This window comes from Diceros bicornis, chromosome 29 (assembly GCF_020826845.1).
Source record: "Diceros bicornis minor isolate mBicDic1 chromosome 29, mDicBic1.mat.cur, whole genome shotgun sequence".
NCBI lineage: Eukaryota > Metazoa > Chordata > Mammalia > Perissodactyla > Rhinocerotidae > Diceros > Diceros bicornis.
Window position 1 is genome coordinate 8,556,453 of NC_080768.1, and position 25,411 is coordinate 8,581,863.

General features: G+C 35.0%; 1 protein-coding gene across 2 annotated transcripts in view; it reads right to left on the bottom strand.

Moving 5' to 3' along the window:
- Positions 1–13,118: 13,118 nt before the first annotated feature.
- GPM6A (glycoprotein M6A) overlaps positions 13,119–25,411 on the bottom strand; it is a 323,189-nt gene continuing 310,896 nt past the window's right edge. Inside the window, exons 5-7 of one of the 2 annotated variants that reach the window (XM_058524925.1) lie at positions 23,128–23,204; positions 22,515–22,580; positions 13,119–15,228 (exon numbers count right to left, since the gene is read on the bottom strand). In XM_058524925.1, coding sequence (XP_058380908.1) covers positions 15,076–15,228; positions 22,515–22,580; positions 23,128–23,204 — 296 coding nt within the window. In that variant the 3' untranslated portion in view covers positions 13,119–15,075. The remainder of the gene's footprint in view (positions 15,229–22,514; positions 22,581–23,127; positions 23,205–25,411) is intronic. The other variant, XM_058524926.1, reaches the window with a different exon arrangement.

Below are 25,411 nucleotides of genomic sequence, written 5' to 3' on the forward strand. Positions count from 1 at the left end.
AGACGATGATTAAAAAACATCAGAACTCCTATAACTGGTCCCCATATCAACACTCAGTATTCTGCATTGCTTCTCTGATAGTATTAAAATTAGTGGTAAGGAAGGGAATGAACTCTGATGTCCTTCTTGCTCATTTATAGCTCAATTTAATAAGTGCCTCATTTTGTGTTTTATCACCAACTTCATGAGCAGTCCAATATATCATGAGTGTGTGTGTTTGACACTGAAATCTAGTGTAATGTCCTTATAGCGTCCGTCCCACTGAACCTTACGTTGCTCTCTGAAATTCCTACCATGTAAAGAAACTAAAGACAAGCATGACCCAAAGTAAAGAGTACAATTTACATTCCCAACAGTCAGGAAATATGACCTTTTTCCTACTTTCTTCCTTTTGAACCTGGAGATATTTTGAGTCTGGTGACATAAGGGATGTTACCCATTGCTGAGAAGTAGCATGATTCTTTAAATGCCTTGAATATGAAGATAACAGATAGAATAATTTTGAGAGAAGGGTAACAAAATTATTTGATATATCCAGACTTCATCAGCCGCAGAGCATTTTTAGAGACCGTTGATCCAACCAATGCATGCTAACCTGTCATGAACTGGAAAAGCAAGAGGCATAGTTCTGTGCACCCCCCTTCCTGGAGACACATATTATTCTTTTTCCACAAAGAAATCTGTGAATACTTGAACTGGATTTTTTTTCTCTTCTTCACATAGGGATTCAGGTGAAATCAAACCATGTGTTTTTTTTGGTTTCTTAAAAATAACTCCACCTGCTCATTTCCTGGCCTTCCTGTCTTCTCTCTCTCCTACCCATCTCTGTCCAACACCCAGGCCTTCTTCAGAGCCATGATGATTCTCATAGTTTCAAAAGGAAACAGAATGGTTTTGAAGTCAGTATAAATAGTAGGGATCAAAGAAAGTATAAAACCAGATAACCCCTGAACCTCTGTTATTTTGCTCTGGTCTCTACCAACTTAATTTTATTCTTCTGCTCATACAACAAAAATAAACAAAAGAACAGAGGGAAGTCATCTACATCTCACATTCCTGAGATGAGATGAAGGATGGAGATAAATTATTTGCTGTCTTCCTTCTGCCCCTTTGGTGTAATTAATAAACACCCAACTAAAAGAAACTTTAAAATTGCAAAATTCAGCACACAACCTACAGTTTTAGTATAATTCTCCCCATATCCATAGAATTTCTCCATTAACTTGCTAAATTCTTGAGTGGAGGAAATACATCTTGTTCAAATTCCGCAGTAGATTGTCCTATAATATCTGTCACTTAGTTCAGTGTTCAATTAATGCTAGTTAAAGAAGCAAAGGAATTAAAAATATTATAATTTCCATTTAGCTCCACTGAAGCTTGTTTGGCCAACATGAAGCATAATATTGGAAAATAAGCAAATTTCTATGATTATGTTATAAAATATTAGCATATAACATGGAATTAATAATCATATTTGAGGTCTACAAAATCACAATGCACTAATTTGATCACATTTGTTATTTTCATTTTAGTCAAAAAGGGACAGTTTTGGGTTTTTTTGCATGCTATTTGCAGGTCCACACAACATAATATCATCATTTTGCCTTTTATACATCTATAAAATCACAGCCCATAATTTTTATAAAGACATCGATATTATCCATGGTCAATTTCAATGTGTCTCATTAGTATGATTGAGACGGAGCTGTTCTCATGGACTTTTATATGGAGGACAGATAAACATAACGCTTAGTTTCATCACATACATAAATAGATTTCATTAATATCCATTCTTTGAAAAATTAATGAAAATCCAGAGTGTGACAAAACGTTCAACTTAAATTCAATTCCATAGATAATGAGTGAGGTATGGCTCAGACATGTGGCTCTCTGAAGACCTAGATCAATAGACAAAATAACTTTTAAAAAACTAGAAAAATGGTAGGAGAATATGTTCCTTAAACCAGTAATTCTTGGCCTTTAATAATTTATCCACATCAATCATTCTATCAAAGCTCAGATTTTATTGTTATTAGTAAAGAAAATTTCTCTTTTTCTGAGAAGAATCTTTCTGTTGTGCAAGCATCCTCCTTATGTCTTAATAATTTTGCAACTCTATTAACTATTTTGGTCTACCATTAATGAACATTACTATCGATTTTTATATTCTTCCTTAGCTCATCTTCTTAAAATATAATTGGCTTCAAATTAGCTCTTGCTTGTAGCTAGAAGATAAACATTTATGTTGTAACCTTTGATAAAGCCTGAAATATTAATTATTGTCCTTTTCTATCAATTAAGGGGGGTTTCATAATTTCAAAACTAAACTATATAGTATTTTTGATATAACATTATTTAAGATAAGATACCAAGCCAAGATTCTTGTGTGTATGTGGCACATTTAGCCTCTGCTCATATGTAACCCAGAGCCAAAAATCAAGATTTTTATTTTTTAAAAAAGATTTGAACATTCAATCTGTTGTTAAATATTTTCTGCCTATTTAATCCTTATGTAATCCTTGTATAATCCAATTTCTTGAGTTAATTTGTTGGCTTATAATGTTTCAACAGCCTTTAAAATTAATGTCATTAAATGTAGTCCTAAAATAAAAACAGCATCCTTTATAAATGTAATATACATTTTTGCTGAACATAAATTTATATATTGTATTTCAAAATTTTTCTAGTTTTAATGTGAACAGGCAGCATTTCAAACCACCCTACACAGAACTGGAATCAGGCCAAGACCCATAGTGGTTTTTGAAATCCATGGCATGCTCTTTATGGTGAGACCCACACATGTGCAACTGAGACGAACCTAGAAGCTCATGAACAGCTCCATGGGATCATTTTCCCCAGATACTCCCTCTCACTCTCTTTGCAGTGCTTACTATTTCCCCTGGGGCTCTCCTTCTTGGTCCTCTGGCCAGAAAGCTAAGGATTTCTTTACCCTCTCTGTCCCACAGTTTTCTGTTATTGCATCTGCATGTGAGGTCAAGCAACAGGAGGACAGGATGATCATGCCATCCTCTTGAGACAACAGTTCCTTCACTCTGAAAAAATGACCCCACTGTCATGGCTGTCACTACCACCCTTATCACAGGCTTGCTAGGGAGCTGGGGCATGAGAAAACAGAGAAAATAAAATAAACAGGATATTTCCTCTGCCCTTTCTGAGTGTTGGTAGATCTCTTTCACGCTCCTCAAGCCAGAACTAGAGGGGTCCTGCTGGAACTTTCTCTCTGTCCACGCTGATGCCCACTTCCAAATTTTGGGCTGCATTGAGACAAGGCCAAGGATAATGGGTGAAAAAAATGAAAGTTAAAACCACCACTAATTTAGGGGTACTCCAAGTGCTGTTTATCCCCCTAATCAGTCTATTACTATTGACTTTTTTAAAATAAATTTTAATTTTTAGAGCAGTTTTAGGTTCATAGCAGTATTGACCAGAAGCTACAGAGATTTCTCGTATGCCCCTACACATGCACAGCCTCCCCCATTATAAACACCCCCACCAGAAAGTACATTTGTTACAATTGATGATCTAGATTGACACATCATTATCACCCAGAATCCATAGTTTACATTAAGGTTCAGCCTTGGTGTTGTACATTCTATGGGTTTGAAAAATGCATAATGACATGTATCCATCACTATAATATTATACAGGGTAGTTTCACTGTCCTAAAAATCCCCTGTGCTCAGCCTATTCATCCCTTCCCCTTCAACCCCTGGCAGCCACTGATCTTTTTACCATGTCCATAGTTTTGTCTTTTCTAGAATGTCGTGTTGTCGGAATCATGCAGTATGGCAGTATGTAGCCTTTTCAGATTGGCTTCTTTCACTTAGTAATATGCATTTAAAGTTTCCCCATGTCTTTTCATTGCTTGATAGCTCATTTCTTCTTAGTATTGAATAATATTCCATTGTCGGGATGTACCACAGTTTATCCATTCACCTACTGAAGAAAATCTTGGTCCTTCATCTATCTTGGTTGCTTTCAAGTTTTGGCAATTATAAGTAAAACTTAAATATAAAATCAGCTTTGCCTTTTCTCTTTCTCTTTCAGGCCCCTCCCTATTTTTCAGGAAATCCACCTTAGGAATATTTCGAAACTGTGGCCACTTCACATTACCTCTATTGCTATTGCAATGGTCAGAGCTATCATCATCCCTTGGCCAAATTAATCTAATAATCTATATTTCTTCTAGAATTTAATTTACAAAAAGGCTAAAATCTTAGCGTTTTTTTCTATAGTGATATAGACAAGCCTTAAAACAGTACTTGGTACATAGAAAATGTTCAATAAATATTTTGTGGATGAATGAATGACAGCTAATACATAATTTTAATAGCTAAAATATGCTGTGCCTACAATGAGCCAAGTTCTAATTTAGACAGAGGGATGGATGGATGGATGGATGCACGGATGGATAGATGGATTGATAGACATATATATATATATATACATACAATTTAATCCTCATTAAAACCCTATGAGATTGGTACTGTTATCATTCCCTCTTATAGATGAGGCAACATGGACAACAATCTCAGAGTTAACCCCAACCCATATTGCTCATACAGTCACACAAGACTGGTTAGCTGATCTTTATACTCAATCGTGTTATACCTATTGGAGACAAAATCATTGATGGCCTATCCTGGATCGCTCAGAGACTCTTGCAATTTAAAAGGCTAAGTTAACGGCTATCCAGGGACAGCTGTGTCTATCTTCATCCTCACAATTGAAAATGAATGCAACTGTTGGGAGAAAATTTATAGAATTTTTATAGTATTATTTTACACTGCTAGACGGGCAATGTAAAGATGGACAATGTAAATATATAAGCCCTCTCTATATATAGGCCTACATCAGGGGACCCTCTCCTTTTCACAAAGATTTCCATTAACAATTAACATAATGAAAGCTGAAATTTGTCATTGAATTCTTCTAATTAGAGATGTTTCTCCAAAGTTGCAAAAATCAAGATGTACACAAACTGAACAATAGTTTTTATAGACCACACCTCTTATTAAACAAACTGTTAATATATTTAAAAGCAAAATAGGAAAGCCAACATACTTTCAGAAAGCTAGTAGACAAATGGCATATCATCCTTCGCCAAAACGAAGCTCTACCAAATAGCAGACACATCCAAATATTTCTGTTGTGATGAACCGTAGACCTAATCACTTTCTGCGGCAATTTATTTACTGTCTCCTGGGATAAATATTTTATATCAGATGGTGAGCTTGCTGTGACAGCATAACATTTGGGTTCGTTCTCATCCTTCAAGTAGTTGCTATAATGTACACTAACGAAAGTCAATAAAGCCACAGTAAACATTCTCTCAAGCACAATTTTAATGGAAAATAATGAAACAAAAATAGAAATACAATAAAATAGTATATTATCCTGGTACCTAATGTTTGCATTCTCAACACAGTTACAAAACTATCCTAAGGCTGGTCATTTGAAGCCACTGATGTTAGTTTCCCAGGATATAAATTCTACAAAATAATGACTCCACAGAAAAGTGATGAAAAATATCTAAGTACTTTTGAAATGCAAAGGGTTAGAAAAGTATTAAATATTACGATAATACAGACACGTACATATATTGTTGATCACAGAGATTGAGCCATTGTAATGAAATGACCAAGAAAGGGCACCAGCTTATTTCAAAGTTTGGAGTAGTCACAGACCTACTCTGTCGTTGGCTTCTGACAGTGATTCTTCAGTGGCACCTTAAAGTATGAAGAATATATTAAAGGTCAAAAAATAAGCTTCCATTTAAAATTAGCTTCCATTCACATCAGATGCACACTAACTCATATTTATATTTTAATTCACTCATCACTGGAATTCTTTGTTTGAGGTTGATTTCATTATTATGAAAAATCTGAAATTATGAGACAACTAAGTACACAAGAGTTTTCAATTCAAGACATAAGACTTTTCCAACGCCTTTGTGATGTTTTTGAAACTAAGGGCTAAAATACAAGTACTATTTATAAAAAATAAAAATAAAGATATACTCTTTGGTATATAATCACTTGTAGATTAATCAACCAAAATTGGCTATAATCAGTTGCAAACTCCTTCACAGAGTATTATTGTTGAAAGTGCCACATAATGAAGGAATTCTTTTCTTCAAAAACTCATATTCTATTTTTTATGTAAAAAAATTGCCATTTTAAATACAACTAATTTTCAAACACTAATTTTACAAAAAAGACTTCAATGCAAGGCCAACTGTTTTGCTTTTTAGCACAAGAGTATAAATTATAAACACATAGATTTCCCTTTTTTCATCAACAAGATGGGAAAATGGTAAATTGCTAAAATTATCACCCGGGCAGATGTCTGTGAAAATAGTTATAATATCAAATGAGTTCTCATCAGTTTAATACATTTAGTTATATTGTGCCTTTAATTTTTTCACAGAGGGCTTCATATTCACTGTGAAACACTCAACCCAAAATCCCATGGAAGTCATAGAAGCAAAGAAAAGATAGTATGATGTTACCTACTTCAGCCAGCCCTCAACTCAGTTGAATCATAATGATAGAAAATCTGAGATACAGCACAAGGTTGATAAATAAATTACTGTATTTCTTGGGCAATTCACTTAATGTCTATGAGTTTATTTATGTATAAATGAGAAATTTAAAAATGATTGAGGCTGGCCCATGGGTGTAGCGGTTAAGTTTGTGCGCTCTGCTTTGGTGGCCCAGGGTTCCAGGGTTTGGATCCTGGGCACAGGCCAACTCACTGCTTGTCAAGCCATGCTGTGGCGGCAGCCCATATAAACTAGAGGAAGATGGGCACGGATATTAGCCCAGGGCCAATCTTCCTCAGCAAAAAGAGGAGGATTGGCAACAGATGTTAGCTCAGAGCTAGTCTTCCTCACGAAAAAAAAAGTGATATCCACAGTCCTTTTCAGTCTCCATATCCAATGATTATGTTAATATAATTAACTATTTAAGACATATAATAATATAATGATCTGTCAGTCACTTCACACAGAGTATCTTGAAAAACTTTATGAAGTAGTTACCATTATATACCAATTTCAGTTTTATAGATATGGAAACTGAGACAAAAAGAGATTAATACCTTCCCCAAGACCACAATGGCAGAAACAAGATATGAACCCAGAGAGATGTTCTCAAAAGTCTGCAGGGCCGGCCCAGTGGCTTAGCAGTTAAGTGCGTGTGCTCTGCTACTGGCGGCCTGGGTTCGGATCCCAGGCACGCACCAACGCACCGCTTCTCCCGCCATGCTGAGGCCGCGTCCCACATACAGCAACTAGAAGGATGTGCAACTATGACATACAACTATCTAATGGGGCTTTGGGGAAGAAAAAAAGGAGGAGGATTGGCAATAGATGTTAGCTCAGAGCCGGTCTTCCTCAGCAAAAAGAGGAGGATTAGCACGGATGTTAGCTCAGGGCTGATCTCCCTCACACACACAAAAAAAAGTCTGCATTTTTCTTCTTTTGATTTTGTTGAATCTGATTTTTTTTAATTGAGGTATAATCATTATATATAACATACATAAAATGAACTTCATAGATTTTTATTTTTTTGGTGAGGAAGATCGGGCCTGAGCTAACATCCTTTGCCAATCTTCCTCGTTTTGCTGAGGACGATTAGCCCTAAGCTAACATCTGTGCCCATCTTCCTCTATTTTGTATATGGGATGCCACCACAGCATGGCTTGATGAGCAGTGCCTAGGATAGAGCCTGGGATCCGGGCCTGTGAACCCTGGCTCCATGAAGCAGATCCCGCAAACTTAACCACTATGCCACCAGGCCGGCCCCATGAGGTTCATAGATTTAAGTGTACAGGTTCATTAGCTTTGAGAAATGCATGCACTCATATAACCACCACCCCAGTAAGGATACAGACTACTTCGTCACCTCAGGAAGTTCTCTTAACAGCTTGTGAGAAAGTGAGCTGTCAGCGCATAGCCCACAAAGAACTGAATCCTGCCAACAACAATGTGAGTGAGTAAGATACGAAGGAGATCCCTCCCAGGCAAGCCTTGAGATGACTGAAGTCTTCCAAGAGACCCAGAGCCAGATAATCTAGATGGTCTAGATTAACTGTGTGTGGATTACTGACCCACAGAAACAGACAATAAACATTGTTTTCAGCCACTGAATTTGGAATAATTTGTTAGACAGCCATAGACAACTACACAGTCATAACAGGCTTGTCATAGGATTTGCATTTGGTTTGGGAGATTTAGGACAGTGTTCTAGGATGCATGCTCTGGATTGGACACTGTCCGAAAGTGGGGACAATTCTGTGATTGAATATCTTAATGATTTTATCTAAAATGCAGGAGGAAAAAGGTAGCATTGAAAGTCAAGTGGCAAAGAAGGAGCAGTCATTTAAATTAGCAATGAGAGGGAGAAGCAGACTGACTCTTTGTGAGGTTGGCTTGGACCATTCTTGTTTTTGGCTGTGCCCAAACATAATTCTGGAATGGTCTTGGTTTTGTCTTGCTCCATCATTGTCACAGATTGACTGTTTTTGATTTGGTGTTCTTTGAAACTGTGTTCAACTAGAGAAAATCTCTAATGGCTAGACCAGCTACCTCCCAGTTGAAAGCAGTCAGGGGTTGTTTGTCTCTTTCTCAACGCATAAATACGCTATGGAAATTCTCGTACAAGTCTTTTTTGTGGACCCGTGAGTTCATTTCTCTTGAATAATGTCTAGGAGTGGAATGGTCATAGTCTAGGCACATATACAACTTCATAAGGAATTGCCAAACTGTTTTCTCCCCAGTAATGTATGAGAACTCCAGATGCTCCACATTTTCAACACAGTATTGTCAGTTTTCTAATTTTAGCTATTCTAATGAGTGCAAAGTAGGACCTCATTTGGATACAATTTGAATTCCCCTGATGATTAAGTATATTGAGCGTCTTTTCAGGTGTCCATTAGCCATCTGTACATCTCCTTTGACAAGTTTCTTCTCAAGCACTTTGCACTTGTCCAATTTTATTGAATTTTCTTTTACTTATTGATTTGTAGAAGAAAAATGCATTCTGAATTCATTTTCTTTGTCCTTTGTCACATATATGCATAATGAGTACTTTCTCCCAATCTATGTTTTTTGTTTTCATTTCCTTGTCCTTTGATAAGCTGAAGTTTTTGATTTTGATAAAGTTTAATCCATCAACGGCTCCTTTTATAGTTTAGGCTTTTACAATCTGTCTAAAAATCTTTGCCTCTCCAAAAGTCATGAAGATATTCTTCTGTATTTTCTTCTAGAAGCTTTATAATTTTAGCTTTTATGATTAGATCTATGATCCACTTCAGATTAGTTTTTGTGATTTTTCCCATTGTGTTGCCTTGTCACTTTTTTCAACAATCCTTTGACCTTATATGTATACATTTATTATCAGATCCTGAATCCCATTCCATTGTGACATTTGTCCATTGTTACCCCCAAATTACACTATTATTTCCAGAGCTTTCAGATAAGTCTTGAAATCAAGTGGCGTAAACACTGCAACTTCACTTTTTGTTTTGAGTATATTGGCAATTATAGATCCATTGCATTTCCATATTAATTTTAGAATTGGTTTTAAATTTCTGCTCAAAAATGATAAAAATTTGAATGAGTTGTTTTTTAATCTATAGGTCAATTTTGGAAAATCAACCTATTAAAAACATTGAGTCTTCTTGTCCCTGAACACGGCATATCTTTTCATTTATTTAGGTCTTCTTAAATTTCTCCCTACAATGTTTTGTAGCTTTTATTATAGAAGTAGCATATATTATTTTATTACATGTATTCCTAAGTATTTTATATTTTATGATGCTATGACATTATTATTTAAATTTCATTTCCGATGTTCAGAGTATATAGAAATATAATTGATAACTGAATATGAGTCTTATATCCTGGGACCTTGCTAAACTCACTTTTTAGTTGTAGTAGGGCTTTTTTTGTAGATTTCTAAGGATTTTCTATGTATCATGTCATGTAGAAATAAAGATGTTTTCTTTCTTTCTTTTTGACCTATGTGTCTATTTCTTCTTCTTGCCATATTGAAACAGGCTAGGATTCTACCAAGTATAATATTGAATAGAGTTAGTGAGAGAATACATTCTTAACTTGTTTCCAGCATATAGTCTGTCTAGGAGAATGTTCCACAAGCATTTGAAAAGAATACTTATTGTGCAATAGTTTAGGGTTGTGTTTTAAAAATGTCAGTTAAGTCAGTTTGGTTGATAGTGTTGTAATCTTTCTTCCTCAATGATTTCTTTTCTACTTTATCAACTACTGAGAATGTGGTGTTATAATATCTGGCTATATTTGTGAATTTCTCTATTTTTCTCTTCAGTTCCATAAATTTTGTTTCATGTATGAGACACTCTGTTATTAGATGCATACACATTCAGGGTTACAAAATATTTCTCTGTGTCTCTGGTAATGCTTCTTGATTTTAAGTCTGTTTCTCTGCTATTAATATAGTGGCATCAAGTTTCCTAGGATTTGTGCTTTCATTGTATATCTTTTCCCATTTTTCACTATTAATCTGCATTTTTCATTATATTAATGTGTATCTCCTGTAAAGAGGATAAAATTGAGCTCTGCTGTCCATCAGTCTAACAATCTCTGCTTTTTTATTGAAGTTGAAAAGCCATTTACTTTTAATGTAATTATCAAGCTGCTTGGATTTAAGTCTACCATCTTACAATGATGTTTCTATTTGTCTTTTAGGTTCTTTACTCTTATATCCCTTCTTTCTATTTGAGCTTAATATTTTTAGTAATACCTTCTACATTTATACAGACTTTTCAGCTTTTCTTTGTATTCTTTCAGTTGCTCTGCCAATTACAATATGTATATTAATGTATTACATTCCATCTTGAATTAACATTATACCACATCATATATATATTGTAAGAATGTTACAAATATATCAAAAGTATTATACCGTTTACACACTTTCCTTTCCTTAGCACTACTGTTGTCTTATATTTTAATACCTGCAGTCTCAATTGTTTTTCTGTACTTTTTTTTTCATTTTGTAGGCTGTTTCTTGGTTTGATCCTTGGTTTTAGTATTTTTTACTTTCTTTTTTAAATTCCTCCCCATGCAATATATATCTTCCAATAAAACTGCTCCTTTCTTTCTCCCTTTTACTCAAAGAATAACAGTAGGATTACTTGGATTTATTCTCTTTCCTATTTTTCTATTCCCCCACTGTTTGTTTATTTGTTCTATTTTGTTTGTTTTTATTTCCATCTGTAGGAGGTTCCACAGGTTAGAAATAAAAATGGTCAAGATAAATTTTATTTCATTTTAATATTTTACTTATTTCATTAATACTTTTAATAATTCAACTTATTTCATTTTCTAAGTTCTTTTCAATTTTCATGCATAATGGATTTTTATGGAAAAGAGCAAAAGAACCTAAAACAATCAAACAGGTAAAATTCACTTTTGCGAGAATAAACTCAAGGTCTTGGGCTTATTTAAGTCAGTAGAAAGATGTTTACATTTGAGCTTTTTTACACAGACTTGCCTCCACTGACTTCAAGTGATCTGCTATCTGAAACCTTGCAAACAACTTTAATAGAGTATTTCTTTAAGGTATGATAATTTAATTCAAATTTCATCATGTTCAACATATTTCAGCTATCAGGTTACTTAATGGAAATACTCTAAAATAATATGTTTCTGTTTTGTCTAAAAGGCAAAAATAAAACAAATGGAACAAAAAGTCAAGTCTACTTAATCTTTGAGTGAATAAATCAGAATCTACTTTTCTAAGTTTTAACATGAAGAAGTAAACTGATTACAACCAGGTCAGAGCTGGCCAACACATCTTTTACTCTCAAAATGAGTAATCTCCTTAGTCTTAACATTAGCTTTATAATTCCCAAAAGAATTATGTCAATTATATCTCAATAAATCTAGGGGAAAAAATTCCCAAAAGGAAAATACTCACTTTAAAGATAGTTGTGTATTTTTGCAAAGAGAAATGGACTTTTAAATTTTCAAAAATTCTAAGTATCTTACAATGATCAGTCTTTTGAAAAGCATATATGCTAAGAATTCCATAAACACTGGAAAGAATAAGAATTATCATTTAATAAGATTTAGATACGAGATAATTTTCTTATTGTCTTAAAAGTGACTTTTTTAAAGCATAAGACATTTTGTCCAGATTCACTTATGATTACTGTAGATATTTGTAACCTAAGTATATGAAGTTTTCAAGTTGCCACTCAGAATAATGCATATATAATTGAAGACTAATACAATTCCTCAGGCTTTATGAAAATTAAGAATTTTAGACAAGCCAGCCCTGATGGCCTAGTGGTTAAAATTTGGTGCACTCTGCTTCAGTGGCCCAAGCTTGGTTCCTGGGCATGGAACCACATCACTCTTTTGTCAGTAGCCACGCTGTGGTGGTAGCTCAGATAGAAGAACTAGAAGGACTCACAACCCAAATATACAACTATGTACAGGGGCTTTGGGGAGAGAAGAAAAAAAAAAAGGAAGGAAGATTGGCGACAGATATTAGCTCAGAGTGAATGTTTCCCAGAAAAAAAATAATAATAAGATTTTTATTGATTATTATTTTATTATTTTTAAATTGCTGTCACTTCTAGTTTGGCCAGAAGAAATTCCATCCAAAACAAAGAAAACGTCTAGAAAATATTTTTCATTTTATTGCTCTCACCTTGTTATTTTGAAGCCAACCAACAAATCATTTTTCTTTCTCAAGTGCATTGGTCTTTTTTGTTTCTCTTTTTTTAGTTTATGAAGCACTAAAGAAAACACAAAACAATAAAAATTAGGCAAGGAAATAGCATAAATTGGGAATCATTATCATTTGCTAAATGAAATGACCTCCAAAGTCTTTACTCCTTCACCCTCTCCGCAGCTCCCTAGCATTCCTATACTGTATGTTCATGCACAGAATTTTAAGTGAATTTTGAAGTCTTAGGTCAGCTCAATCGAGGTAATGAGCATCCTGAGGAGAGTCTATTGCATGTGGAAAGAATGCACATACAGAGGAAAGAGGAATAAACAAAACAAGGAAAAAAAAAAAACACTGTAGAAACTAATAATAAGTACACAAAGTACACAAGTGTATTTATTACATTTTGCAAGCACTTTGTTCTACATTTCAAAAACGCCACCATCAAGCTGTTGGCACATTTATGTACAAAACAGATTAATTGTAATGCCTGCTACAAAGCATTCTTTGTGAAAATACAAACTCTAATACCAGAAAGAAAAGCCCAAAGCATCAAGATCATTACGTAAGTTTAAAAGACAGGTTTAAAAATCATCACAAACTGTTAAGACACAGAAACAAAACACTATCATATAGAATTTAAAGAAGCCCGTTAATACTTTTGCTGAATATCTGTAATACTGCATATATCAGAAAAATGTTGAACTGGTAAGATAATCTAAGTGTAAAAAAAGGAAGCAAAACCCCAAATTAATTAAATAATACTACAGAATGCATAATCATGCCACAGATAACCCTAGTAACATCCCCCTACCTACTATAAGAACTTGTAAAATTATGGATAATGCATGACTAGTCATTGTACAAAGATTGTTTCACTCAATAAATTTTATTAGAAATGCACTTACACTGAGAAAAGATTTCACAATGATCATATCAGTGCACAATACTACCTAGTTTTTATACACTGACAAAAATGTCTTGTCAGGCTACATCATTTTAAAAGACACTTTACAGCATTCTTGTAGCATTAGAAATAATCAAAAGAAGAGTCAAGGTTAAAACAAACACCAAATTTGGTCCAATAATACTGATTGCTTTTTTTTTTTTTTATTCCCTTGATATAGGTACTTCTTATAAATGAATACGAATGGATATTTGGTTAAAATGACTTACTTGAAATAAAAACACAAATCTATCACTACACTTTGAAAGGATACATTCTATAGTGGCCTTTGACCACATTTTAAAAAACACTACAGGTAAACCAACATAGATTGGAAGGCTGCAAGCAAAGCTATCATATTAATGGAAGCCTTTTCAAATATATCATACACATTTGAAGGATAGTCTACAGAGGTGCAATCCATTAAAACTTTTTAAGGTAGGTAAAATAACTTCTGAGGGGTTAGTGTGCTTATTTTTAATATACCACCTTCATAAAGGTAATTAATGTTCCACATTAGCATATTAAAAGTTCCAATCCAGCCATTGCTTAAATCACAAAAAGATCATTCTCCAATAGACCACAGTAGATATTTCCATTAAAATTGTCTCTATACTAAACTTTAAAAGGTAAGCATGGTGTCACAATCTTAAAAAGGCAACTAGCCATGCATTAGCATCATTGTTCTACATGCTCACAATATAACCATGAGTGATCAGAGAGAAATACCTTTTAAGTACATCAAGAAAAACTACAATGTTAACAAAGATAAGAAGCACTTTTTTTTTTTAACCTACTCTTACAAATTTAGAAATTGCACCTTAGATTGATGAAAACAGTAACCAGGGCCTATAGTAATGCGGCCACTGATCTTCAGACAAGATTTCCATATTTCAAGAAGAGTCATCATGATAGTATCTCTGTCTATTGTTCATAATGTACAGTGGTCCCTTTGAAGGTTACCTGTAGTTAAACTAGTTACCGAAATCAAAACTAAAAAGTATAAAAAGCTATTTTTCTTTTCAAAACATAAGAAATAATGCAAAAGGTGTTACGCATAACACATGGAAACTGGTTAAAAATCAAATAAATCTCTGCATTTGACAATGTTAGTATCTTCAATCTTACAGAATTATTAAATGTGTTTGAGAAATTTAAAAAGGAAAAAGGCTGGATAGGAGCTTGTAGAAGAGATCTGATTACACCAATTTGACAAATTAGGAAATTAAGTGCTCAACAACAAAGTATTGTATTCAGGTGATTCATAAGTCACCCTACATATCATTGATGAGAAGCACTTTCATTTTATTTTTCAAAAGGTTGGATGGTTGGATGGCCCTTAGTTAAACACCAATGCATCTGAATGGTAGAAAGAAAAGGAAGGTTTTATGTGTAAGCATTGAGCCGCTCTTTGGAGCGAGTAGAGTGGATGTCATGAAGCTCTTGCTCCTCCTTCGACTTGATGTCCTCATACTTCTGCATCCGGCAGGCATCTTTCACATAAGCCCAGTTGGCGGACAGAACCATAAGGTAGTGAACCTAAAAAAGACAAAAATAATTTATACTGCAAGACTGTTCAGTGTCTTCATGACGCCTTGCTAGCAGGAAAGAAATATTCAGATTATATGCTTATATAGGATATGTTCATTAATAAAATGGAACCAAAATTTCTGTGGCAATAGGAACGATATAAATAAAACATATTCCTTCCTCACCCCTGCAACTCTCTGACACTGTCTTCTTGGCTCCCTTTCTTTCAGTATCTCTTTTTCTTCTTCTTTTTCAACTCTGAAATATCCAAGACTGATTCTTAATCTTTATGTGATGTTTCCTGTCCATTCTGCCTTTATTTACCAAAACCATAAGGCTATACATTTCAAGTTCATGTATCTATGTTCTCTAAGCCATAATCAGAAATAGTCTCATATACAGTTAGAGTCTAGTCAACTTGAATTAATGAGAGGATATATTGCCCACTGAACAACAGAAAGAGAGATCATGGAAACCACAAGATAAATCAGTGGCTTTAATTATCAAATTAACTTTCCACAGAATGGAATTTGCAGTTGCCTTTAGATTGCAAACTGTAAGACAGCAAGTTTCATGTCATATGGATTTTGTGTATTTATATGCATTCATAATAGCTGGAATAGTGCCATGTTCAAAAAGGAAGCTCCTGATTTGTCTTGGGTAATGAAGTTACTCAAGTAATGAAGCTCCTGGTTTGACTGAAATTGATTCAGCAATGAGATCACTTAATTTTTTTTCTTTCTTTCCCTTCCTCTTGGTCCATAGAAGAGATAAAGCAATTTTCCAAATGAAGGATTTTGACGGATGAATAGGAAAGAGAAACTAAGTTGTCAGTTATTTACCTTCTCTGAGTTTTAAAGGGTGGGCAATATTTTCATCCATAATGTAGTAAAATAGAACACTACAATTTTGATTAGTCAAGAGTACATTGAAAGGCAGGAGGTAGGCTGTTTCTAAAAAGTAAAGATGGACAAAAAGAAAGCAAAGTCAATTCTAAATGGTGACTATTGTGGTATATTAAAGTAGTCAACAGTAGAAAAAGATTAACAAAACAATTTTGACACAATGATATAGGAAAAAGATGCATACCAATAAGAATGTCAGTAGGAAATTTCAATGAAAGAGGAGAAATTACAAGAGACAGAACATAAACACAAAGGATTATAAGAGACTACTATGAAAAGCGATACACCAACAAATTGGATAGCCTAGCAGAAATGGATAAATTCTTAGATCATACAACCTCCCCAAATTGAATCAAGAACAAATAGAGAATCTGAATAGACCAATCACAAGAGATTGAAACAGTAATCAAAAACTTCCCAAAAAACAAAAGTCCAGGTTCAAACAGCTTCTTTGGTGAATTCTACCAAACATTCAAAGAAGACTTAATACTTATCCTTCTCAAACTCTTCCAAAAAATTGAAGAGGGTGGGATACTTCCTAACTCATTTTACAATGCCAACATTACCTTGATACCAAAACCAGCCAAGGCCATACAAAGAAGAAGGAAAATTACAGGCCAATATTGCTGATGAATGTAGATGTAAACATCCTCAACAAAATTTTAGCAAATCAAATACAACAATACATTAAAAGGATCATATACTACAACCAAGTGGGATTTATTCCAGGGATGCAGGGATGGTTCAAAATCCACAAATCAATCAATGTGATACCACATTAACAAAATGAAGAATAAAAATCACATGATCATCTCAATAAGTGCAGAGAAAGCATCTGACAAGATCTAACATCCATTTATGATAAAAAACTGAATGAAATAGGTATAGAAGGAAAGTACCTCAGCATAATAAAGGCCATAAATGACAAACCCACAGCAACATCATACTCAATGGTGAAAAACTGAAAGCTATTTCTCTGAGAACAGGAAGAAGACAAAGATGCCCACTCTCACCACTCTTTTTCAAAATAGTACTGGAGGTGTTAGCCAGAGAAATTAGGCAAAAACGAAATAAAAGGCATCCAAACTGGAAAGGAAGATGTAAAACTGTCACTATTTGTGGATGACATGATTCTATATATAGAAAACTCTAAAAAATCCACCAAAAAACTATTAGAAATAATCAACAAATATAGTAAAGTTTCAGGGCACAAAATCAACAGGCAAAAATCAGTTGCATTTCTAAACACTAATAATAAACTAGCAGAAAGAAAAGTCAAGAATACAACCCCATTCACAATCACAACAAAAAGAATAAAATATCTAGGAATAAATATAACCAGGGAGGTGAAAGAACTTTACACTGAAAACTATAAGACACTGAAAGAAATGGAAGAAGACGTAAACAAATGGAAAGATATTCCATGCTCATGGATAGGAAGAATAAACATAGTTATAAAATGTCCATATCAACTAAAGCAATCTACAGATTCAATGCAATCCCAATCAGAATCCCAATGACATTCTTCACAGAAAGAGAACAAAGAATCCTTAAATGTATATGCAACAACAAAAGACTCCAAATAGCCAAAAGAATCCTGAGAAAAAAGAGCAAGGTTGGAGATATCACACTTCCTGAATTCAAAATATGCTACAAAGCTATAGTAATCAAGACAGCTTGGTATTGGCAGAACAACAGACACACAGATCAGTGGAACAGAACTGAGATGCCAGAAATAAAACCACACATCTACAGACTGATAATCTTCAACAAAGGAGCCAAGAATATACAATGGAGAAAGGAAAGTCTCTTCAATAAATGGTGTTGGGAAAACTGGACAGCCATATGCAAAAGCCACATTATTAACTCAAAATCGATTAAAGACTTGAATGTAAGACCAGAAACCATAAAACTCTTAGAAGAAAATATAGGCAGTACACTCTTTGACATCAGTCTTAGTAGCACATTTTGAATACCATGTCTACTCTGGCAAGGGAAAAAAGAGAAAAAATAAACAAATGGGACTACATCAGACTAAAAAGCTTCTGCACAGCAAAGGAAACCATCAACAAGAGAAAAGACAACCCACAAACTTGGAGAAAATAATTGCAAGTCATGTATCCAACAACGGGCTAATTTCCAAAATATATAAAGAACTTATACAACTCAACAACAAAAACATGAAAAATCTGATCAAAAAATGGGCAGAGGATATCAACAGACAGTTTTCCAAAGAAGATATGCAGATGGACAACAGGCACATGAAAAGATGTTCAACATCACTAATTATTATTGAAATGCAAATCAAAACTACAATGAGATATTCCTTCACACCTGTCAGAATGGCTATATTAACAAGACAAGAAATAGGAAGTGTTGGAGAGGATGTGGAGAAAGGGAACACTCATACACTGCTGGTGCGAGTGCAAACTGGTGCAGCCACTAAGGAAAACAGTATGGAGATTTCTCAAAAAATTAAAAATAGAAATACCCTATGATCCAGCTATTCCACTATTGGGTATTTATCCAAAGAACATGAAATCAATAATTCAAAGAGATGTATGCATCCCTATGTTCATTGCAGCATTATTCAATAGCCAGGCTTGGAAGCAACCTAAGTGCCCATCAATTGATGAATGGGGTAAAGAAGATGTGGTGTATATATATACATATATATACACAATGGAATATTACTCAGCCATAAAAAAGACAAAATCGTGCCATTTGCGACAATAGGGATGGACCTTGAGGGTGATATGTTAAGCAAAATAAGCCAGACAGAGAAAGACAAACACCATATGATTTCACTCATATGTGGAAGATAAACAAACACACAGACAAAGAGAAAAGATTAGTGGTTACCAGAGGAAAAGTGGGTGGGGGGAGGGCAAAAGGGATAAAGGGGCACATGTGTACGGTGATGGATAAAAACTAGACTATTGGGGGCCGGCCCGGTGGCGCAAGCGGTTAAGTGCGCGCGCTCCGCTGCGGCGGCCCGGGGTTCGCTGGTTCGGATCCCGGGCGCGCACCGACGCACTGCTTGGTAAGCCATGCTGTGGCGGCATCCCATATAAAGTGGAGGAAGATGGGCACAGATGTTAGCCCAGGGCCGTCTTCCTCAGCAAAAAAAGAGGAGGATTGGCGGATGTTAGCTCAGGGCTGATCTCCTCACAAAAAAAAAAAAAAAAAAAAAAAAAAAAAAAAACTAGACTATTGGTGGTAAACATGATACAGTCTATACAGAAACTGATATATAATAAGGTACACCTGAAATTTGCACAATGTTATAAGCCAATATGACCTCAATGAAATAATAATTAAAAAAGGAATTTTCAGAATGTTTTATTTCCTCTGAAATTTTGCATTTTGTTTAGTGGAAATTGTAAGCCACATGCAGGCAGGGGCTGTGAGTCATATTCTTGTACTCCACGGCATTTTCATAGTGAAAGCTTAGTCACTATATATGTGTAGAGTGAATAAGGCTTATACACATAGCCAAATGTCTGTGATATTTTGTTGTTGTTGTTGCTGTGAAAATATCAAGTGCTGTGGAGAGTGCTGAGCAAGTAGTAGGTACTCAAATTACTTGCCACCTGAATGAATATATTTTTAGATGTTCAAAAGCTTTCCTTTTAAAGTCTGAGAAAATATGACCTCTCAATTATTATTAAATATGCATGAGTGAAATACTAAAAAGAACTTTAATGTTCCTCTCATTCAGAAACCGGTACTTCTCAGTAGGTCCTCAGGCATTTCCTTGGGCCTTAGGGGCACACACGCTGTCCAGTTTGTTACTGTCCCTCACCAGATGAGTAACCATCGCTGGAACTTGGTGCAACGCCAAGCTGACTAATCTTATCAGCATACAGAACTTCCTAACATCTCTAAAAAATAATGGAGTAGAGCACATGTTCATTTTAGCACAAATTCTTATAATCTTTGCCTTAAATTATATTGATGTTTTAAATATTTTGGTAGAGTAGAATTCATCTCCATTTTCTCATCTATAATATGGAATTCACGATGGTAGCTACATTGTGAGTGCTGAATGAGATCGTGACGAAGTTAATGACAGCTGCTATAGTATGAGTACTGAATGTGTTCATGTATATAAAGCATTTGACCGTGCTTTTAACAGAGTAAGTTTTAAAGAAATATTAGCTAATAGAAATACTAAATTGGTAGTAGTATTAGTACCACAAACAGTGGCAGTAGTTACATTATCCCTGTCTCCTAAGACCTAAACTATCGCCAGAGCTGATACATCGGAAATACTGGTGCCAATCAGTGTTTAGATGTTATTTATTTCTTAAGGAATTTATGCTTTTCATAGATTTAGATACCCAAAAGGATGCTTAGTACTTTAAAAAAAAAATCTTCTAAACTCTCGCTGTTTGAAATAAAATTTATTTATAACTTAATATCTAAATCTATGCAAAGCATAGATTCCTTAAGAAATACATAACATCTAAATTTCTATTAGCTTAAAATCTTTTGATAATAGAATGGTTTCAGAGTAAGCACTTTTAGGGACATTTAAATAATATTATTCATTTAGACAAATACTTTTGGCTAATATATGCCTGAAGGCATGCATTTTTACACAGAATTTTACACTCACATGTATGTTGCAAATGCAAACAAATGCTTTATTATACACCTCTATCCACAAAGTACTTTGACAGACTTCTTATACATGAGTGTATATTGCTTGAACTTACAAATGTCCCTAAAAACGATACATCACGCAGGAACGTGTGTGAACAGAAATGTACAGAAGTTACCTCTTATCTCACAGCCAGGCTAGGTGCTGGGGGACCACGAGTGCTTAGAACATCACTGCCTAGAACATGGTGATCCTTCCCCAGGGCATATTGTAGCATTGATTTTAGATTAGGAATATAAGGCCTTTGCTTACTGTTTTATTGTGATTCCCTTCAATTTATCAGAACATGATCTTACTAAGCATCTGATATTCTGAAATGAAATTCTTATGTAGAGGTTTATACACTAAATTTAAAATGTTGAACAATAAACATAACATTAAATTAACAAAATATCTGAAAACTCACTTTAGCAGTGACAGTTTTTGTCAAATATTTTAAAAAATCATTTCTAATAAAACAGAATCAGATATTAACACAAAAGTGTTTATGAAGTGACCGAAAATAACCAGTCTGAACTGGATCATTAGCATTGTCTCATCATTCCTATATTTAGTCTTTGACAAGAGATAAAACACTCATATTTTAAAACGTGTTTGTTTCACCAACACAGTAGATAATGTATTGGCATCATAAGGAGCAGAATTGAGTAAATCCAAGTTAGTTCATCATTTTTGCATATTGAATTAGCTATTACATTTGTGGGGTTACTGGGAAACTTCTAGAGTTCTATTCTACTTATATTCTAGAATACAAAAATAAGGACTGGAGACCTTGGCTGCAGAAGCTATTACTGATGCTCAGAGCATTGGTTCATTGGTGACATTTGGCATTCCAGTGAGCAAACTGGAATTCATGCTGAGTTACAAAGGCAGAGACAGAGTCCAGCACACTGAAGGTCCTCAAACATCGGTAAAAGCCTGATTTTAAGGACTTGTTCTTAATATTTCTGAAGAAAATTAGATAATAGAAGACATGACATGAAACTACTGAGGTTTATTTTATGAAAAATAAATCCTTTTTTCATAAGTTACTCAATATGGCCATTTTTTTGTGTGTGTGGTGAGGAAGATTAGCCCTGAGCTAACATCTGTTGCCAATCCTCCTATTTTTGCTAAGGAAGATTGGCCCTGGGCTGACATCTGTGCCCATCTTCCTCTACTTTATATGTGGGACGCCTGCCGCAGCGTGGCTTGATAAGTGGTGTGTAGGTCCACGCCCTGGATCCGAACCTGTGAACCCCGGGCCGCTGAAGTGGAGCGTGTGGACCCAACCACTACACCACCAGGCTGCCCCCATAATATCACTTTTTATGTCCTTATTTAAAGAGGAAAAAAAGATAATGTAAGTTAATAAATTGATTAGATTACTCAGAATATCACACTGATACATACGTCTATGCTACAGAAATAAATTTTTATGTTAATAGTAATCTAATATCTAAAATGCTAACAAATTTACTTATTTTTAATATTATCAATATTATTGAGTGTTGTAATCCTTAAACTAATTACAAATATTATCTCTACTGTAATGATAATATCTGAGTTAAGCTTTGTTTTTAACTTGTTTATTTTGCCATTGTTCCCTCTCCTTTTTTTCACTGATACTAAAATAAATATAATTCATATGAGTTGCAGGCATTAGATATGAATTATCATCTCTACAAGCAAATACCTTTGTAATTCAAATTGAAAAACCAAGCTTTAGAGCTTTGAGGTCTTACCATAGCAATCACTGCTGCCCCAGCTCCAGCAAGCGCCACAATAAACAAGTGGAAGGTCATGTTCAGCTGCAAAGGAAACCAGAGAGAACCAAAACACGGGTCAAGGTTACAAGCAGCAGCGGGATCAGGGCTGCTGCTGTCTTATGAATAAGAACTTTGCACATCTCTAACAGAAGTGAGCCTGTGATCACTTACTTGATCAAACATTATCACAATATCTTTTCACCTGCAAATTACTTAATTCTTTGCAACTGCATCACTTTAATATAATTTTATTACAAAGATGACGTTGTGATTAGTAATGATGGTTTTCAGTAATATTATAACAGCATAAGGCTATGTTATCTCTTTTCAAATATAACTTTATAAGTTTTTCAACTTTCATTAAAATGATAGTTTCCAGAAAAAATTAAAATATTTATTACAATTTTTATTGAAATATGCAGAGCATCTCATTCAGATTTATTCTCTAGTCCCCCTGCAGAACATCACTACAAATAAAATTGCCTCTGAAAGCAAAGGGGAAAACTCAATGTACATTTAATTATATATTTTTCAAATAACAACATGAAGCTAAAATTATGACAAAATTAAAGGCTGTAAAAATACTCACCTCAGTGGATTCACACATCCTTAAGAAATTCTCAGAGACAGTGCAAATTTTCTTCTCGTCTCCAATTGTCACAATCCCTACAACATGGAGAAAATTACAGTTTAGCACTGTAAATGTTTTCAAGAACGCAGAGATAGAAAAAGAATCTTTTGCTGATAAAATCTAAGCACGTTCCATTTTATGTTATATTATAATGGAAAAATTCTTCCTCGGCTTTCATTGCTAGATGATAATTATAAATAGAATTATGAATGAAAGATAAAAACTATTTAGCCTTCAAGCAGTTTAAAACATTTTCAATCTGAATTCAATTGAATCTAGCCACCAGAGTCTTCAGATTCAATTGTAGCTAGTTCATTGGTTTGGTCCATTAATGCAATGGTGTAGGCATCACAATTATTTTGATAACTATGCCCCAGACTGTTCTGAAGTCTGGATCTAAATTTATTCTGCTGGTACAAAGCTTCTCTGTAAAAGCATATTGCCCAGGGGAGTAATTTTTCTCTGCTAATATTGAAAACAGTGCTATTAGAAAGGGAAAATAAAAAGATCTAATTTCACTCATATTTACTCTGGCTTCAGTCGGTTTATGGACCAACTGCATCAGAATCTCCTGAGGAATTATTACAAATATGTATTTCTGGACTCCAGTACAGAACCGTGAAATCACAATTCACGAATGTTTGCATTTTTAACAAACACTTGGATGATGCATAGCCACAGAGCTCATTTTAGAGAAGATCAAGTCCATCCTACAATGGGTCTTTAATTTTGTCTTGAGAAACTGAAGTGTTAAACGCACATATACATGAAAGAAAAAAATCACAAGTACCTGAGCTTTTAGCTCTTGCTGCTCTATATTTAGTTTTAGTGTGTGTATGAATTCACATATTCTGAGCTTTGAGGTACACCATCAGCTCTCCCTCTCTATGGAGCTGCTGCTATTCTGCTTTGCCAATAGTTTGTGAAATTATTTCAGTTTCAAAAAATAATCTCCTTGTAGAACATCAAATGCAGAAATCCTTCTCTGTGACCTTTCCTTTCTTCCAAGACAGCTCTAAGAGGTCGGAAAAAAGAACTCCCATAAGATTTGTCTAATAAACCATCATTATTGAGAAAGCTTCCTGATAAAGGCCATCTTTCTCCATGCTGATCTATTAAACTTTATTCACATGGAATACCTAGGCTGTACATACATTTCCTTACCCATTTCTTTATTCACCTTTGCAGCAAAACTCCTAGAAAGCATTGCTTATGCTCACCCTCTGCATTCCTTTCTTTTCATTTCCACTTACACTCTTGCCAGTCAGTTTTCACCCCAACCCTCCACGGGTTCTTTGTCATTCTTTGTCATATAGAGATCACCAACGACCTCCACATTGCTAAAACCAGAGATGATGTCTCAGTTCTCATTTTACTTGCCAGGCAGCAGTACTGGAGGCAGTCGATGGCTCCCTCCTCCTTCATGCTTTCTCCATTTGGTTTCCAAAATCTATAGTCTCCTGTTTTGGTCTTTCTATCGTTGCTGGCTGCTCCTTCTCAATATTAGTATTTTTGTGTGTGTGTGAGGAAGATCAGCCCTGTGCTAACATCTGCCAATCCTCCTCTTTTTTTACTGAGGAAGACTGGCCCTGGGCTAACATCCATGCCCATCTTCCTCCACTTTATATGGTACACAGCCACAGCATGGCTTGTCAAGTCGTGCGTCGGTCCGCGCCCGGGATCCAAACCAGCGAACCCCAGGCCCCCGCAGCAGAGCACGCGCACTTAACCGCTTGCGCCTCTGGGCCGGCCCCCTTCTCAATATTTTTGTCTGGCTCCTCCTCCTCTCCAGCACCTCTCTCATTGGAGCGCCCAGCCTTTAGTCCTCAGTCACCTTTCTTCCTTGCTGATCTCATCGAATCTCAGAGCTTTACATTTTAAATATTACCAATGACTCTTAAGTCTACATAGTCAGCCCCATACCTACCTCACTCCTGAAATCAAGATTCTTATATTCAATTTCTTACTTGACAACTTTAGTTAGATTTCTAATAAGCATCCAAAAATAAACATCTTCAAAACTGAATTTCTGATCTTCTCCCTTGCCTGCCCTACTCCAAAGCAAGCTCTTCTCTTAGGCTTTCCTATCTCATTTGATTGCACATCAGTCTTCCCAGCTGCTCCGTCAAGAAATAAATTCCTCCTTGAATCCTCTTTCTCTCTCAAATGCAACATACAATCTATCAGGAAATTCTGCTGCTCCTAATCTTCAAAATACATCCAGCATCAGACCACTTCTCCC